Source organism: Aythya marila, assembly GCF_965140915.1.
Source record: "Aythya marila genome assembly, chromosome: 9".
Lineage (NCBI taxonomy): Eukaryota > Metazoa > Chordata > Aves > Anseriformes > Anatidae > Aythya > Aythya marila.
In genome coordinates, this window is record NC_139050.1 from 10304779 (window position 1) to 10323961 (window position 19183).

The 19183-nt window shown below is 37.0% G+C and overlaps 1 protein-coding gene across 3 annotated transcripts in view; it reads left to right on the top strand.

Annotated features, from left to right (window-relative positions):
- Positions 1-19183, top strand: part of ARMC8 (armadillo repeat containing 8) — a 63817-nt gene that overhangs the window by 37068 nt on the left and 7566 nt on the right. For all 3 annotated transcript variants that reach the window (XM_082767100.1, XM_082767098.1, XM_082767099.1), the window contains 10 exons: positions 3307-3382; positions 3473-3563; positions 6936-6996; positions 8910-9110; positions 11768-11863; positions 13643-13725; positions 14057-14138; positions 14801-14887; positions 16983-17075; positions 17578-17727. In XM_082767100.1, coding sequence (XP_082623226.1) covers positions 3307-3382; positions 3473-3563; positions 6936-6996; positions 8910-9110; positions 11768-11863; positions 13643-13725; positions 14057-14138; positions 14801-14887; positions 16983-17075; positions 17578-17727 — 1020 coding nt within the window. The remainder of the gene's footprint in view (positions 1-3306; positions 3383-3472; positions 3564-6935; positions 6997-8909; positions 9111-11767; positions 11864-13642; positions 13726-14056; positions 14139-14800; positions 14888-16982; positions 17076-17577; positions 17728-19183) is intronic.

Here is a 19183-nt window from a genome sequence, read left to right on the forward strand (position 1 = left end):
GAATCTGTGAAGGCCACCGGCTACCAGTGTTTTCTGCTCACATGTCTCAGCTCCATCCTCTGTTATGTTTTTGGGAAGTCCGTCCTTGGCTATCTGAAAATATCACTGCTGGGAAGAAGCATCATAGTGTACGCATATTGTGGTGGCAAGGAGGGTCAACTACCTGTTCTCAGTCTGAGGCCAAAATTTCAAATCCTAAGCATAGCTATAGGAGTCTGCTGTAAATTACTTAAAATGTTTGAGTGTGTGAAGTGCTTTCCAAAGCTTTTCAGTGTAACTTGGTGTTTTGTTTGTTGTTTTGTTTTTTTGGAGAGCTAGCAGATACCTGGTATGCAAATTATTTTGAAATCTGTCAGAAGCCAAGCCTGTGATCTCTAAGCAGTCAAATTGTTATGGACTTTCTTATGAAGGTATCATTTATTCCCTCCTCCCCAAATGTATGAATATCATCATTCTAAAAACTAGAAACACGTGAAAGCATCTTTATTTATCCCGAGTTATTTTTATTGCAATATCTAATACAAAATATCTAATGTTTCTGTGCCATTTTTATTTTGTTGAAAAAAGGCTGTTTGTTGCTTGATGAAGACTAGAGAACATAATTGTTCTTGCCTTATTTCGGTCTGCAACCTAATACAGAACAGTCTCAGTAACTGAAGTATCTTTCAGCAGGAAAGCAAGGCTTCAAATAAGAATTTCATGTAAAGGGAAACTTGGTGTTTTGTTCCAGGGCCTAATTATCTTATGTGGTGGTTTTTGTTTTTGTTGGATTTTGTTTCTTTTTATAAATCCAGTTGGAAGTATGCTGTCTTTAATGTTTCGTTAGTGAGACTGACAGACTTCTGTTTTCTGTCTTGTAAAACTTCTGTAAGAAGTTTTCACCATGATAGGGAACATTTTGTTCATTCTTCCATCAGCTGATTTTTTTTCAGCTTGTGTTGTAAGGTGAATTTTCCAAGCCATGTATCTGTTTGAACCTTCCCTGATTTTTTTTTTTTTTTCATTCAGCTTTTTTAAAATAAATAGGAGCTTGGTAAAATTTTCAAGTGGCTTTTTCACCAACAAGATACATGTAGTGTTGCATTAAAATACATATTTAGTCCTACCTAGGAAGACGTAGGACTGTTTATTCCTTTGCTAGTTTGACCAAACTTTTAAATTCTAGGTGTAAGGGCTGAACCACTTTTTGTTGCTTTTCATACACTTTGCTCCATTAATACTCCCAAGGTTAACAGCTTTATTGTTATCTCAGCTGCTTTCTTAGCATTCTCCATTAAATAGAAATTCTTGGCCTTCTCATGTAATTGATGCATTTTTGTGGAACAAAAGCTGTTTCATTCTCATACTTATCTACCCAGTTTCTTAATATTGAGCCAAATAAATAAGAGCATGACAGGAAACAACAGCATTTAAAAAGCTTGCACATTTTTAATACTTGGAGTAGAGGCCAGTAAGGTATCTCAAGTGATTTAGTTGATAGGACCATACCAATAAATGTCAGAAACCCCCTAGAATGGGGTTTCGGTTCCCATGAAAAGAGTTTGTGTAGGTCTGCCAGGAGAAATGCCTATTATTTTTCTTTGGTGTTGGGATTTCCCCTTCTGCAGTTGATGATGTGAGCATCTTTCCCACTTGTTATATCATTCCGAGTGTGCATTTTTCACCAGCAAGATGTCCAACACGAAGGGACTACAGCTTTTACAGTGCAATGCAGAAAATCTTTTCAAGAGCATATTTGCATGTTTTTCCACATCCTTGCATTGTGTTTCTCATGTAACTACCAAAGTAATTGCCATTAAGTAGACAGTACTAGAAAAGAGAGTAATCGTAGTAATTTTTAAATCTTCTATTAATATATCAATATCACATAAAATAATTAACTTCCAGGTAGACTTCAGTGGTTCTGATTAGAACATCTATAATGCCTTCTCCCACCTCCCACCCCCCTGCCCTGCTGTTTCTTCTGGCTTGAATGCAGCACTTCAGCTGTGGGTTTGACTCTTTTCAGTGCTTTTTGATATACAATCTCTGTTTCCGGCTGCTTTGAAGCACGCACTGTATTCATTAGATCATCTGAGAAGAAATGTTGTCAAATGAGGCTTTTGTTCTGAAGCCAGATATCCATTTCTGCTATCCATTTTTCCTTAGTAAGGCTTCACTGCTACTGATGAGAAGAGATCTTACAGTGGCTGTAATGAGATATTATAAAATAAGTGCACAGAAGTTTTATTTTCTGGGCTGTTGTTATCTACCTTTGGATTTCCATGTTTCTAGGACTTTTTTTTGAGGAGGGTAGGATGGGCCTAAACCGAACTTGCAGGAATTGCAAATGCTTTCTTTAGTGACAGGGTTTTTTAGGTCAAAATTGTGTTACATTTGCTTTGTTGTCATACTAAGCATGTGGTAAGAGGAACATGGAAAGACATGGACACAGCTTACCTATGTGGAACTGTAGACGGTGAAGTCAAAGTCTAATATCTGAACTAAATTAGATTCTTTATCTGGGAAGATGATAATGAATGGTCTTCCCTGTGTCAGAAAAGAGGTTTTAAGGGCTTCATAGCCTCGCCTGACTAGGTAACCAGGAAGGTTTGATGGTTAAATGGTTTCGGAGTATAGGTTGCCCAGAGAGGTTGTGGGGTCTCTCACCTTGGAAATAACCACCTGGACATTGTCCTGGGCAACCAGCTCTAGGTGGCCCTGCTCCATCAGTAAGTTGAACCAGATGACATGCAGCGGTCCCTTCCAAGTTGCAAATCGTTTGTGTACAGGTGATAACTGAAGCTGTGTAATAGCAGCACAACTTATGATATATATTTGCTTTAAGATTAGTTTAGAATCAGTTCTACAGGATGGTTCTCTTTAGATATTTTTATTAAAATCACCTTTAAAGACTTCTAAAATATACATCCTAGTGGCATGTGGTTTAGATTCTCTTGGGTACTTACGAGTCCTCAAAAGACTTTAGTATTGTTCTGATACCTCCATTTTTTTGTTGTTGTTTGCATGCTTATGAGTAACCACAAATGAAAACTACTGTTTCTGAAAGGCTGGTTCCCACCTGCCAGTCCTGGCTTGCCTCTTTTTCATGAAAAGTTCACAACATCAAATCTAGAAAGGGTAATTCCAGCAGGGAGATCACAGCAGTCAATCTGTGAGTTAGATGTTTCCATCTGCCTTTTATCCAGTGTCAAACAATCTTATTGATAAGACAGAGTAATTTCTGTAAGCCTATACAACAGTATGGTCCAATTTTGCTGTTAAGTTAGCGTTTACATTTATGTTTCATATCATGTTTTTACACAGGTTCGAATGCAAGCCTTGAAATGCTTCTCAGTTCTAGCCTTTGAAAACCCACAGGTATCAATGACTCTTGTAAATGGTGAGTATAATGCCATGATTACTTGTTTGACACTTATTTTATTGACTGGTTGAATCAGAGTTGTTTTGAGTTCTCTTTCATCTCTTGCAGTGTCAGTTGATGGAGAATTGTTACCGCAGATTTTTGTGAAGATGTTACAAAGGGACAAGCCTATTGAAATGCAGCTCACATCAGCCAAATGGTAATTTTCATCAGGAATTAAAATGGAATAGTGTACAGTTCAATACTTTTTAACTGTTGCTTTTTTCCTTCTTGCAAAGTTGTATGTGAACTAAAACTTCAGGTAGCAATAATCACAGATATTATTACATTACCTAAACCCTTGAAGGAATCGTTCTCACCTAGTAAGCTCACAGCATAACTTCCACTTTTCGTTGTATGTAAACAAGAAAAAATGACAACAACAAAAACATTGGTGGGCAGCAGTTTTACCAGGAATGTGTATTCATACATGGATTCGCTTTCATACATGGGTTTGCATGGAATTTGCTTATGTTAAGTTTTACTTTAAATAGGCTATGGTCAATTGTGTGTCCTTACAGAGTATAATACCAATTATAATACTTACCAGGTGTTTTAATTAAAATAATTATTTTTTAAGCTTCATATGTTCATACAGCAGAATTAATGTTATTAATGTTATAGTTCAAATCAATCTTTCCCTTTTGGTGTAGGCAGGTTCCTCTGTGAGTAACAGTAGGGTTGCTCACTTCATAAGCTGAGAATTGACTCTGCTTAAGATCTTTACCCATCTGTTTTGTTGAAGATGGTGGAATAAATGACCCAGGTGACTTAAGAGAGAAAATTACCTGTCATTATAAAGTACTAAAAGCAATCATAAGTCAAGAGTTTGGCTACTGATATACTGTTTGATTTGATCTCTTATAATTCTCTGCATTTACAACTTTCATTTTGGATTTTCATGGCTTATTTTTGAAGTGGGTCAGTGAGTTCTCTGGTTCAATTCACCAAACGATTTCACTGACACTTGTGTTAGTGCAAAGGTTTTAGTTTCAGGGTGAGGAATAAGTGGGGTAGATACGATGGTCTCTTTTGTTCATGTTGCCATGCTATGATGACTTAACCCATTCGTGAAAGTAGTTATAAAGAACTGGGGAGGGTAGCGTTGTTTTAGGAGGGTAATCCCCCCCCCCCTTTTTGGGAGGTTGGACTGGGAACCTCCCACACTACTTTCCAACCACAGTTGGCTATGTAGTCTGGTTTTACTGGTTTTGTTAAAGTAGTGAAGAAGGCAAAAGGTAAATTACCTGTCTTGTAGAAGTCTGTTGCAATTGATTTGTTTCTTTGACCATTCAGAGAAGATACAGATAATTAGGATTAAAATTTTAATTTTAAGTATGAGAAATTTATATATATACACATACATACATACATACATATATATATATATCTTAGGTCAAGCTATGTGGCTGTTGGCAGGCTGGAGTTAAAAATGTGTTCTGAGTTTGGATTGTCTCCTTGTTGTGGGATGAATGCTCTCAGGTGTGCTGGTGTTCTTTACTGACCTGCTTCAGACTGGAAGGAGCTGGGTGGAGGATCTCATCCGTTGCTGTTGCTTTGCAGTACTTTTGGCTCAGATAGACTTCTGAAGGCATAGAAGGAAAGGGCACAGTGAAAAGCACAATAAGGAATTGCAGGAAAAAGGAAAACAATCCAATGTCTTGTGTTTCAGACTAGGTTTCTAATTAGTCACTGGGCAGTCATCTTTCTTAGTAGGGCATTCAAGGCTTCAGATTCTTAATAGTCTAAGGCCTTACAGAGACCTACTGGTTTTTCTTCTTTAAGTCCACTCCTGCTTGATTCCCTCCAAGTCAGTATCCCTTCTTTCCTCTCTGTTGTTCTAGGGAGAGTAGTAGATGAAATTGTCACAGGTCCTCTTTTTTTCTGCTTCCAAATTAGACTTCACTTCTGCCATGCCAGTTTTGGTCAACTAATGCAGAGCTCCATTCTGGCTTATTAGTAGAGTCCTTGGAGTGCAGAATTAGAGTTCCTTTTGTGAATCTATGAAGCCTTTTGTTAAATTTGTTTGAATCCAGACTGGCATACAAGGATACCCTAAGAAGGTTCCTTTGTTTTTCAACAATTGAAATAGACCTGTAAGACCTGAGTTAAGACCTCGATTGAAATGGAGTAAGGATCTTTCATTTGAGCAGCAGTGTTGGCACAGAGGGAGCAATAGTAAGCCTCTTGGAGGAGCGATTTGCACCTAAAAGTGGAGCAGCAACCTTTTCCACTAAAAATACTGGAATTGCTTCCATCTAAGCCAAGCCCATCTTACCTGAAGTTAAAATACTTTAACCTACTTCATGTTTGAATCTGAGCCGCTTTGTCCAACATAGGATCTAGCTAGAGTAAATGGCAACTGACAGACTCGTGCTTTTCTCCTGATTGTCCAGGCATGAAAATGAGTATTTCCTCCTGTTAGTTGCAAGGGTCAGACAGTAAAGTTTATAAAACAACCTCTGTGCTAACAGTCGTTATTTTTTCACTTCTAAGAAATAATAATAATAATAATAAATTGATTATGGAATTTTAGTTATGTCTGCCATTGGTAGGTGTTGAGCTCTCAATTGAGAGCTGAAATAGTAGTTTTAAGTCACTTTTCCTGAATTGCAATTATTTTTTTTGCCCTCACAATTGCAACATGCTAATATTTAGTCGGTTGCAATGGCTTAGTTCAAAAGCTACTCAACTGTTCCTGCACTGAATGCAGAACAGGTACCCTCCAGCTTTATTCTGTTTCCTTGTTTCTGAGCAGGTAAAAGTGATAAACCACGTAAAACACTTTATATTGGTCAGTGAACTGCTCGGCTTTCTGGTATTTTGTAGTGCAGAGATAGGTGGATTAACAAAGCAATTAATACGTTTGCCACCGTGTGTCAACACTGGAGTTTGAGACCTTGGACTTGTCATTGTCACTGCTTAACTTTACCACTAATGTTGGCTAATAAAGACCAAGTGCAGCTGTGATTCAGTGTCCGAGACTTAATCGGGTTCTTTGTCAGCAAGGATGTGCTTATTCTAACAGTGTGTTAAGACGTACCTGTGGACAAGCATCAGAACTGTACCACATCTCCTAAGCTAATGCAAGGCGTGTATGGTTTTTGACCAAGCTGTCAGACTGTCAACCCTATATTGACTCTTCCTTATTGTTTTAAGCGCTTGCCCGTGCTGTGGGTGGCACAGGACAGCTCTGTGGATATTGCTGCTTTATCTTAGTGAAGGTTGTGAATCTTGTTTTGTTGGTATAAGAGGTTTGTGCATCAGTCAGACTTGATGGTTAGACCTTTTGTTTGTCAGGTGTGGTGTACATATATGTCAGTGCTCCAGCAGGATGTTCTGTGCTATAAATCTACCTACAAGTCTGCCCATAGTAATTTGCTCATGTTCCCAAGTCTAGTAAGCACAAACGTATTGAAATCAACAGTAGAGCAGAGGGAAGTACCTTTCATTAGTATAGCTGATTGTTCTGCAACATCTTAAGTGCATAAAAAACAAAGATAGGTGAACGTGTTTTATTATGTTCTTGCAGCCTTACTTCCATGTGCAGAGCTGGAGCAATACGGACAGATGATTCTTGCATTGTTCTTAAGGTGAGCTGATTAAAGTTTTCTGTTGAAAGCAGTTTTCTCGTGTGAGTCTGTGTTTTTATTTGTCTAGTATAAAAAGTAAGTCTGTTATACTGAGTATTTCAAAGTACCAAGTTTCCCTGATTTTTATTAAAATAAAAATCAGTTACCTTAATTTCCCATTTATGCCATTAAGCTTTTGTAGTAACATGGCTCTTTTAAGAATTTTAAAATAAATAATCATACCAAAGGGTCCATATCCAGGAATAATTATCCTGAAGTTGATTATCCCACAGCAATTTGAGGTTTGTAATCATTTAAATTACTGTTCTCAAGTAAAATGGAAACAGTGGTCCCTGTATATAAACAAGGCAATGCCTGGTCTTTCAGTAGCTTATTTCAGAAGACTATAGTCAGAATGCTTTCTCAGTGTGTAAGTGAAGTCTTTCAAAAGCAGATAATTTCTCAGGATTCACAATGTTTTTGTAGGTTTGTCTGAACGTTAGTGCTCCCTACTTCGTCTAGGGGAATTTGTTGTTTTTTCTTAAAAAACAAAAACAAAACAAAAAACATAAACAAACAAACAAAAAAAACCAATGTGGTGCTGAAACGTGGATTTGATCTTTATGCTGCATGTAGCTTTACTAGGAAATTCAGTAAAGGAAACTTCATTAAACACCATAGAAATGTCATTTCTTAAGTCACACTTCTGTAGGTAGTCAGGGAAAAAAAAAAGCTGTTGCTGAGCAAGACTATCAGCACGAGATTAGAAAATAGTAACACTACCACTTCTTGTTTCTCAGTGTTATATTGAAGTATTACTGTAATACTGCAATAAGAAAGTATATTTGCTTTCTTTTATAATTGTCTACCAGACTGCTACTTGCAAGTTCTCAGTATGTTTCAGCACCCTTTTTTCCAGAGAATAACACACAATTCAGACTTAAGAAAATGCAGTTTAAATGCCTGAAAGATCTTATTCCCTCCACCCCCATAAGCTTCTCTGTTCTGATACTGAGCAGACCCATGTTCTTGTAGCGAATCTAGCAAGTGAAGGAAGAGTCTGACCAGCCACGCAGTTGTTATCAGTGTTTAGTGGTGTGAGAACTGATACCCAGTAACTTCTTACAGTTCTGTGTCTTTGCTGTGAAGGCTAATCTGTGGTTTTAGATCACCTCATGGGAACAGACAACTGAGAAGGGTAGGCATGACCATAGCGTGTGCTGCAAGGCCCTGGCACTGCAGGTAGCTCCGCTTAAAGCAATGACTACTTCTCACCATCAGAGGCTACTGGTTACCAGCTTCTGACTGTGATCTTGTGCAACCCCTGGCTTCTGCTAAGTTACATGTTAGACCAGAGAACTGTCAGCAGTGTGTCAAGAGCTGTCCGATGTCTTGGTAATGCTGGGGAAAGGGTAGGTTCTATGTCAGATACTGCAGTAAGAAAATATATTTCAGTGTTCATAGCAGTAGAGTCTGGTGCATCTACAGCTTTTGTTGGTGGCATTTTGGTATCTATCATTCCAGGTAATGACAGATGAAAATCCATATGTTGGAGTCAAAGGCCTGTCCCTCCAGTCTTTTGAAGCAAGAAAATCCAAAATGTTATTCATTCTGATGTAGCTAATGTCGATAGTGAAATCTGTTCTAAACATGACTAAATATCACTTCTCAACATGACATTTATGCAGACTATTTTGACTGCATGAGAACTTAGCTGAAAGTAGCTTGCCGTATACTTAGTAATGCCTGAGCAATTTCTGTCTGTAGTCTTTAAAACCATTAAAATTATTTTTATTTGAAGGTACCAGTCTAAAGAACTGTAATGACAATTGCTCTGGGATAGCTATTTGAGTTTGTGAGCTGCTTTATGAACATAGCTGTTCCAAAAAATGTTGGTGGTTCTTTTTTGTTTTGTTTTGTTTTAAACTTTTCAGACTCTGCCATGTTTGGTTCGAATGTGTAGCAAGGAGAGACTGCTGGAGGAGCGAGTAGAAGGTGCAGAAACTCTGGCTTATTTGATTGAAACAGATGTGGAGCTACAGAGAATTGCCAGCATTACTGACCACCTCATTGTCATGCTTGCTGATTACTTCAAGTATCCCAGTTCAGTGAGTGCAATCACTGATATCAAACGGGTATGTTTCCCTTCTGAGTCTTTGAAAGTGGGCAAAACCAGTAATAAGTGGGCTTGGAATGTTTTTTTATTCTTCTTAAGCCTCGTGTCTGAGGTCTTCAATGGAAAGCTGGCCAGAGGTCCAGCCATGATCCTGACGCATGTAGTTCCCAAATCTTTGCTCATTCACTGCTTTTCCTGGAGCCTGAAATATCCAAGCCAAGAACTTTGTGTATATTTAGACTCTGCCTCCTGTAAGAAGGATGGTGCTGTTCTTTGTGGAACACAGAGAAATGGACTCTGGGTATTTTAAGACAGCCTCAGCATATGAGTTTCATGATGTTTTCCCAAGATGGGAATGAAGTACTAGACTGTGGCATCTGTGATGTTCTTTGCAGAGTTTAACAGGCTTGCCTTCAGGAACCAGAGCATTTCAGCTTCATAAGGGATAGTTCATGTGATACAACTGATTTTAATTCATAGGTCAACTTTGTGAAAAACATCAAGTTCAGAGATGGTTCTGCTCTATTAAGCAGAAAAACATTTAGATGTCATAGCACTTCACATTATGTGCAGATATTATCTGCATTTGCAAGAGGTTGGATAAACAGATACCAAAAATATACCTTGGAGACTTATTTTCTTAGGTATTTTAGACACACTCATCTGTGATTTTTTTTTTTTTCCAGCTTTGCATAAACTTTCCAAAGCACTAGTAGATCAGTCAACCTCAGAAGCAAGATTGTTCTTGATATTCTTTGTAGGGAAATATGCATTATGTGTTCCCTTCTCTCACCGAGTGTGATTTTTAGAAAGTACCCCAAAACTGGATTACAGAGCAGTTGTTTTTCTCTGAAGCTATCCCAAGAGGTAGATACACTTTTCAGGTTTTTGTAGGATGAAATTGATACTGCATATACAGCTGCCTTGAAGCCTGTGTAAAAATGCAAATTAAAACAAACAAACAACAAAAAAAATGACCTAACTGTAAGTAGCAGTATGAATTTAAACAAGCAAAAGGAAGTTTAGCAGTTGACTGGAGAGTAATAAACATTGGCTATAGCATCAAAACATGATAAAGGTTCCAGTGTAAGTGGGACAATTATAAATATGGCGTTGCTCTCTCTGAGTGTTCAGAAAGAACCTAAAAATAGTCAGCTGAGCAGCCAGGGTGCTAACTGTGTGGGTTTTATTTCTTTATATTTAAAAAAAAAAAAAAAAAAAACTTTGAGTTACACGCTATAAAGTAAAAACTAGATGAGTGAGGACTCTGCAGAACAGAATACTTACCATTGTTAAAACAGGCATAATACATTCTGCTCTAATGTACCTGCTCCAGAGGGAATTAATCATACAGCTTAATTTTAAGGTGCTTTTAAAATTATTTTTTAATTTTAATGCTTTGCAGCTTAATCCTAGCATTTTTTTTTTCTGGCATTTTTTTTTTATAGACTTTAAGTTTTGCATTGTTATGTGGAACCCTTTGGCGTACAGACTTTTGAGGGCTGTCTGGATCAGAGTAACTCTGGTTGGAAGGGACGTTAAGAGGTCTTAGTCTTAATTTTCTGTTCAAAGCTGGGTCAGTGCTGAGTTCAGATGAGGTTGCTTGCTGCTTTATCCAGTTGGCTCTTAAAAATTGTTATCAATGGAGTTCGATCAATCTTTCTGTGCAATCTGTTCCAAAGTTCACCTCATAGTGATTTTTTTTTTCTTGCATTCAGTAGGAACATCATCTGTTTCAGCCTGAGTATTGTCTCTCCTTCTTTTGCTGCACACCTCCTTTAAGAGTCTGGCTTTATGTTCTTTGTAATCTCCTTTTAGATGTTGGAAGGCTGTTCTTAGGTCTCTCTCTGCTCAGCCTTCTCTTCTCCTGGCTGAGCAAGCCAGTGTTTACTCCATGTGCTCATCCAGGTCTGCCCTCCTGAAGTCAAGGCTTTATACTGTTTTCCTTGCCCTCCTCACGCCTTGCAGGAACTTGAACACCACTGTTATCCCTATAACTAATGCTTCCATTTGATTTTCATATCCCCAGACAATTTTTCCTGATTTGTGAGCAGTGTATCCAGTGGTGTATCACTGTAACCTGCCCATCTAGCACCTGTGTTAAGAAGTTACCTTTCAAAAACTTCCTAGACAGTTTGCACCCCTTTGTGTTGCCTTTATATAAAAAGTTGAAAATCAACATTCCCCTTAGGCTGTAGATCCTATAATTTAAAGATGGACTTCAGTTTTTTCTTTTTCTTCAGTTCTCTTGAGTTCCTTTGGCTCCAAAGTGGTGTTTTTTGTTGTTGTTGTTTTTTGTTTGTTTTTGTTTTTCACTTCTGGTTTCTTTCTGTTAGTTTCTGTTGGGTAAATAAGACTAGGTTTCCCCTTAATAGCGTCTGGATAGAGCAGTAACGTTGTAGAAGTGTTTTGGCCTCAAATTGTTGTGAGCAGATATTGTTTAAGTTGACTTACCTGTAACTCAGCAGAGAAATTAACTGCTCTGTTCACTACAGTTACTGCATTCAATTGTTAAGTGTGGACATCAGCTAATGAGATGTCAGTTCCTTTGTGTTTCTGGCTGCTCTTGGTGTGGTAGACAAAACCCCAGACCAAGATACTAGTTTACAACAAATGAGGAAACACCACCTGTAATTTTTAGTGTCTAACTTTGACATCTGTGTTTTGTTTAAATAGCTTGACCATGATTTGAAGCACGCCCATGAACTGCGCCAGGCCGCTTTCAAGCTGTATGCGTCCCTTGGAGCAAATGATGAAGATATTCGAAAAAAGGTGAGTTCAAGAAAATGTTAGCATCCAGACAAAGACAGCTGAAGGAGCATGCAAGAATGTATGTTTTGCCTCTTCTGCCCTTTTTTCTTCATTTTAGAATCATAGAATTATTAGGGTTGGAAAAGACCTTAAAGATCATCTTGTCCAACCATCCTCCTGGCACCAATATTACCCAGTAAACCAGATCCCTAAGTACCACATCCAATCTTTCCTTAAACACCCCCAGGGACAGTGACTCCACTGCCTCCTGGGGCAACCCGTTATAATGCCTGAGTGCTCTTTCTGAGAAGAAATTTCTCTTAATGTCCAACTTGAATGTCCTCTGGCGCAACTTGAGGTGATTCCTTCTAGTCCTATTGCTAATTATCTGCAAGAAGAGGGCAAGTATACGTTGAAATGCCAAGGCTTGCTTTCAGTTATGTTAATACAAACTTTTACATTGCACTTTTCCGGCATGGGGTTTAAAGAGAATTAATATCTTTCAGTAACAAAACAGAGTGAACTTTATTTATACAATCTTTTCACTGTGGTGAACTAGATTTTGAAAATAAACTCTTCAAGATGTTGTGGTCCTTGCTAGTCAGAATAGAATAGGGACCTACAAATTTCATCAATCATAGCATAAGCTATGTAGGGATATAGTTATGGCATACGAATATTTTAACATTTCTAAAACATGTTTTGAGGGGAAAAAAATACATCTCCATTATGGATCCTATTATAATACAAAGATTTTTTTCTGAAAAACAAACATAAATTCTGGGAAGTGTAATCATATTGTGAAACAAAGTCACAGTTTTTTCCATGATTCTGAAGTGACCAAGGCCTTTGTGCTGCTGAAATAAAGCAGTTGGTGTGAAGGAGACCAAACTCTACTCAAACAACACGGGCAAGAGTGGAATATAGGAGCACTCATTTAGTTAAGAATAAACATGCAGAAAGTGGAGGGAAATTAAACAATGAATGATGAGAAGTAGCGCTTTTTTTTTTTTTTTTTTTTTTTTAAATAATGTGTTGTTGCAATGTCAACCAAAAATGGCAGGTACAAGAGGCAGAAGAATTTTCTCAGCCTTTGCTGGCTAAAGGGGAAAAACAGAAGGAAGAAGCACATGGAGAGGTAGAAGGTAGAAAAAAGTTACTTAAAAGATAAGCCAGGAGATCTATCAGTGGGGAACGATTCAGGATCTCCAGAACTCAAACCCAGAAATTTGTTTTGTTGCAGGATTAACTTCTTTAGTTAATAGCAAGGATCCCATCTTTTAAGTATCAAAGCATTGTTTTTAACAGATGGTGGGTGTGTGTAAGACACAGCCAATTTATTGTGGAAGAACCATCTTTCACCCTGGTATACTAACTTCATTTTATCCTAGTCTTCAATGCTTCTGCTGGCCCTGTCTAAATATGGAGGATGTATGACTATATCTCTTCCAGACCATTCCAAAACATGTCTCTCATCTTTAGTTTGTATTTATTATGTACATTCACACATGCTGTCTTCTATTTTAATATGACGTTAAAAGTAATGCATATATATAGCCCTCTTTTTTTTGAGAATTATTAAAGTAATTTTGAAAGCAATAGTGGAACAAGTAGTATAGACGTCTACTAAATTGTATGCAGATGCACACTTTGTTCCACTTAATCCAGGACTGTAAACTGGCTTAATGTTTTAAGCTATGTTTTTTGTATATGATATTTTAAATATTGCAAACAAAAAACATCAACCCATAAATGTTCATACTGTTTTATTCATATAACATTACTTTCTTTTTGCTCCAGATCATTGAGACTGAAAATATGATGGACCGTATAGTGAATGGCTTATCTGAATCTAGTATCAAGGTGCGATTAGCTGCAGTCAGGTAGGATGGTTTTCTGATTCACACAAACAATTTTGTCATGTCAAAGTATGATGTTGCATTTGCTAGAACTTCTGCTAATTTTTCAAAAGCTAAAGTGTTAGTCTGAAATCTTTTCTATTGTTGGAAAACTTATTAGGGGAAAAATACTCTGGACTAGTATGATATTTTCTTTTTGCTGTCTGCAGGCTAGTAATCCCCAAATTCTGTCTGTATCCTAATGTGCAGAAGCAATATATTTAGCAGTGTATTTATATGTGTAGAAGCATCTGTATAACTCTGTGTGTGTGTCCGTATACTTTTTTCACAACAGAGGTTTCTTTTTCTGTTACAGATGTTTGCACAGTTTGTCCCGTTCTGTACAGCAGCTCAGGACAAGTTTTCAGGATCATGCTGTATGGAAACCTTTAATGAAGGTAAGTGAAGTCAAGTTGCAACCACTCAAGTGTTCTGTTCAGTTAAAGTGGTAACATGGAGGATATGGTGTCTGTTCAATTTGAATGTCTTTCTGTAGAATCGTAATAAAAATTAACTAGAAGTCAAATTCGATGACCTTCTAAGAGTCATAAATCAACAAAAAGCCAAGCAGTAGCGAAGAGTGCTGTAGTCCATGCTTGGCTCTCTTTTTTCATTTTTTAAGTCAGTAAAGCTAAATTATTGTTAGTGTTTAGTCACATAGGATACTAGATCTATATCTACTTTGGTTTCAGGCTCAGACTTGGTCTATAAGTGCTACAAGATAATTTAGATCTACTTTTTTCCCCGAAGTTCTCTACCTTATAGATCTCATTGCAGATACTAAAACTGAATCCAAAGAGCTCAGCAAGGCTTTTTAAAAATAATTTCTTTTAGAGAATGCAGTTATCCGTAAGATTGAAATGGATCAAAGTGCTTAAAGTATATACCATCATGTTAACTTGAATGAGCACTGTATGGATCTACACTACTAGCATCAAAGCATCTCCTAATGTGTAGCATATCGAAGTGCAGCATAATTACAGGTATTCCGTTTCAAAATGATGCCTTCCTTATCCTCTTAGTTAACAGAGATGCTCCACTCTCCCCTTTGTGACTACAGGTTTTACAGAATGCTCCAAATGAAATGCTGGTAGTAGCATCTTCCACGCTATGCAATCTTCTTCTGGAATTCTCTCCAAGCAAAGAGGTAAGTATTTGTCTGTTACCTCTTATTATTTCTGGATAAAAGCTATGTTATACAGTGGCTCGATAAGTATAAGGACACCTTTATTGTTAGCAAAGGCTCATAAAGCATTATAGAGTTGTAATATTAGGCATACTGTAATCAGATAGCTCGTTAAAGATGCATCGGAATAGTTAAATGTAGTCTCTAAAGGAAAAATATAGATACAATTTTTGACTTCTAGTTGTAAAATGTGATTATCTTAAAAAATAAACAATACAAAACTCATGAGCAACAAGAAAACAAACTGTAATTGATGATATGATCCGTTGTCTTACAGAATTTCTACTGTAATCTTGAAAATGCTGGCATAACTCAGTCTCGTGGTTTTTATTATTGCTGTTGACTGAAATATACAGGGTATCTGTTCTTGAGTTTAGCAACTCATCTGCTTTTCATACAGATCACACATACATATCAATATTTAATAAAATGAGATGCTTTCCCAAGTCCGAAAAAGTTCTTACAGATAGTGTTTGCAAGATTATGGTGTATGTGGGTTCCTGTTGGGCAGTTTGGATTACCTTCTTTTGATCAATTGATCTTGGTGGTTTTACTCATCTCTGAGAAGACAGAAAATGAACTAAAAAAACACCAACCACAGCTCACTGGCCTGTGGGCTTTCTTGTTCGTACCACCAGTCACAGTCAGCTTAGTTTTTCTACTTCAAATTGCAGTGGAATACTGAATTTTCTATCAGGGCACATGGTTCACGTAAAATTATCATTGCTAAAACAAAATACTGCTTGTGGAAAATAAAGGAATTTTTAGAAATGTTAGATTTCAAAGCATCTGTAAAGCATCTAATTTTTATTTGATATATTGATTATTTTTTTTTCTCCATGATATTTTCAAAATTGTGTGTAAATTAGTAGTCGCTTAAACAAAATTGAAGTGGATCTTTATTCTAACCTGCAAAAAAAGCTTAGTCAAAAAACAATTTTGGAATGTCTCCTATCTGCTGCTCCTGTGGAGAATTCCCTAGGAGCCAGCCAACTACCGCGTCCATAGAGAAATCACTGTTCCCTGGCAGCTCATTGCAGTGCACAAGCACCTGGGACCAGATGAACTTCGGCACACGTTGCTGGCTGGTTGTTACAGGCTGGCTGCTATTCAGAGAGACAATCCTCTTCCTATAAAGTACAGCCTTTTATGTACACTTCTGATCAACTAAGGTCTTAAGCAGGGGGAAAATTAAACAAATTTCTCAAAAGCTCACATGATGTTCAGTTATTCATTGCTTTTGAAACAGTAACGTCTGAAGCTTAGCACCTTATATGTTAAAGCCTCATATATCATTGGATGCATCCTAAAAGGCATGATCCTAAAAAGCAAAAGCACATGAGCTCTTCAGGGCTTAGATAAAACTAGTAATCTTCAAATTCAGTTCAGCTTGAAAGTAGTTCCAAATTTAACTATCATTGCATTAATCAGTTTGAAAGAGAAGCTGTGTGTCTGTTTTTCTTGTTGCTTAAAGATGTGATACTATGAGGCTTTGAATTTTAATCTGATTGTTAAGAGCAGTCTAGTTTTCTTGTGCTATAGTTTTTCTGTTGGATTTTAATTTGGTCTGATTACTAAACATGAAGTTTAAAAGTAAAGAAAGATACCAATAGCTTTCATTGTCCATAAACACTTTTAACCAGTTACATACATCCTACCTGATACTCAGAAAATGTAATTGCTCGAGGAAGGCAGTGTTTTTAGAGAGCAGCCCAAAACTGAAAGCTGTTGGGGAAAAGATATTTGCTTACATGACTGTGGCAGATACATAGATGGTATCACAGCAGTATGTGCATATATACAAGTGTACATGCATACAGATGCACATGAGAATAAGGCCATGTTGACACGAATTTTTCATAGAAACTTACTTTTGAATGCATATGGATTTAGAGCATGGCTTGGCCAGTTCATCAGAGTGGACTGAACATTTTGTAAACTGAAGAATAATAAATAAAATACAAAAAAGTCTTGCTTATATATATTTAGTTTTATATGTATGTCTAATTATTCTAAGTAGTGTTTTAAAATTTTCCTTCCCACCTGTTCATTTTAGCCTATTTTAGAATCAGGAGCCATAGAACTTCTATGTAGTTTAACACAGAGCGAAAATCTTGCCTTGCGAGTGAATGGCATTTGGGCTTTAATGGTAAGTAAAACACTGTTGAAATACTTCTTGGAATTGCACTTCTTAAAAAGGTTGTTAATGTGACCTAAAGAACTTCTGAGTTGTTACTAAAAATAAGTGAAATCTGGCTTGTCTTTCCACCTAATGAAAGAACAAAAACAGTATCAGTCTGGAGTACTTCATCAGTTAGTGATAAAATAAAACCCTTCAATTCTCATACCACTTTGGTTGCTGTGATCAGTCAGGGAAACAGTCAAGCAGTATCAGTAGTGTGCCAAAGACAAACAATAGACCTGCTAATAACCAGGTCAACACAGTCAGTTGTAAAAGTGCGTGGAAATTTAATTCACTGCATAATTATAAAGTCACTCATATGAGGACATCATAGTTCTTCATAAATTCAAACATTTTCAGGATTAGTTTAAAAAGGATATGTTTGCAGTTAATAATCTACTAAGAGTGAAAAACCCAAGCTTAAAGTTTAAAAAAAAAAAAAAAAAGGCAAAATTTCTGTCTCTTTCAGAATATGGCGTTTCAAGCAGAACAGAAGATCAAATCAGACATCTTACGAGGTCTGAGTACAGAGCAGTTATTCCAGTTACTCTCTGATTCTGATGTAAATGTTCTGATGAAAACTTTGGGACTGCTCAGGAATCTTCTTTCTACTCGCCCAGTAAGTAGAGCTGGAAACAGACTTTATGACTGTACAGATGATACAAATTAACTCTTATTCTTGCTGGTGAAACAAAGATTTTGGCTGAGAATACAAATTATATTTCTGTTTGATTGCTCTTTGATACATTGCTAAAACAGGCCTCTGCTTTGCATTTATCCAAGTATCTCTAAACAAATGTTCAAACCAGTGTCAGAAAAAGTTTGAAAGAATTCTGTACATTCACTGGAACTTGGTAATTATCAATTACAGAGCTAGACAGTTACATTTAATGATCAATTCTGTTGCATGTAGCTTTCAGCAAAAACATTTTGTTGTAAGTCTAAATGCCTTTCTGTGCAACTCACCCAGAACAACAAGAGGGTTGTACTTGTCAATCGAAGTGTGGAGAGGTACTTATATTAAGTAGACCTGTGTTTCTTCTTTCTTGGCACCTGAAATATGTCTGTTCTTACCCAACTACATGGAGAGTACTGGCTTTTTGAATTTGACTGCGGGATTGTGCACTTAAAAAATACATACATTCATTTTACACACTGAAATAAAATGGTTTGAAAATGTAAGCCCATGAATTGTTTTTGATGGTAAGAGATATTTGTGGAGGAAAAGGGATAATCTCCTGTAAAGAAAAAAGGGAAAAAAAAGGGAAAGTATGCAGCAAACATTTGGCAAGGCAAGGCAAAGTTTTTGTGGGGGGGGGGGGGGGGGGGGGGGGGGGGGATGGAACCATGAAGCCTCCACTGTGCGTTTATTCATATACTGTTTTTACCACAAAAAGGTCACTGCAAAAAATCTTCTGATATTTGTATTCAGTGAGTCTCAGTAAACTTCATAGAAAATTTGCTCTGTCTTAATGTGCAAATTTTAATGTGAAATGAACAACCAGTCATTCATTAAATTGACCCTGAGCTCTGACAACAGTCACTTAGGGGTGTTCCTCAGCTGAAACTGTCTTAGCTTCACCTGCTGTCTGTAGCATACTTTGGAGCCAGAATCAACCATTATCATTCTGTAACCAAAACTTCATCCAGAATAATTTACATGGCAGCTTTTGAATCAAGTTTCATTACTAGCAATTTTAAGAAGTCCTACAAGAATCCCTATCTTTAAGACATTCCATCTTAAAAAAATGTAGTGTATATTATGTGTTGGTAACCTCTGGTGGCTGTTTGCTGTTGCTCCTGATTTTTGTTGTGAGTTCATCATAGTTTAGTGGCACATTTTTCTGTTATTCCTCATGACTTATTATATTCTAGTATAGGTGTTTATAGTTCCTAAGAAAATGGCCCTTTATCTGTAAGTCTGTAACCTGGAAACAGTTTTCCTAGACTACAAGTAATTTATGTGCCTTATCTTTCTGAATCCTTTAAGATTTTTTTTTAATGTGGATATCATACCTGTAACTGTACAGTGTTTCAGTAAGTGTAGCACAAGTTCCAAAGGATTTAAAACAAAC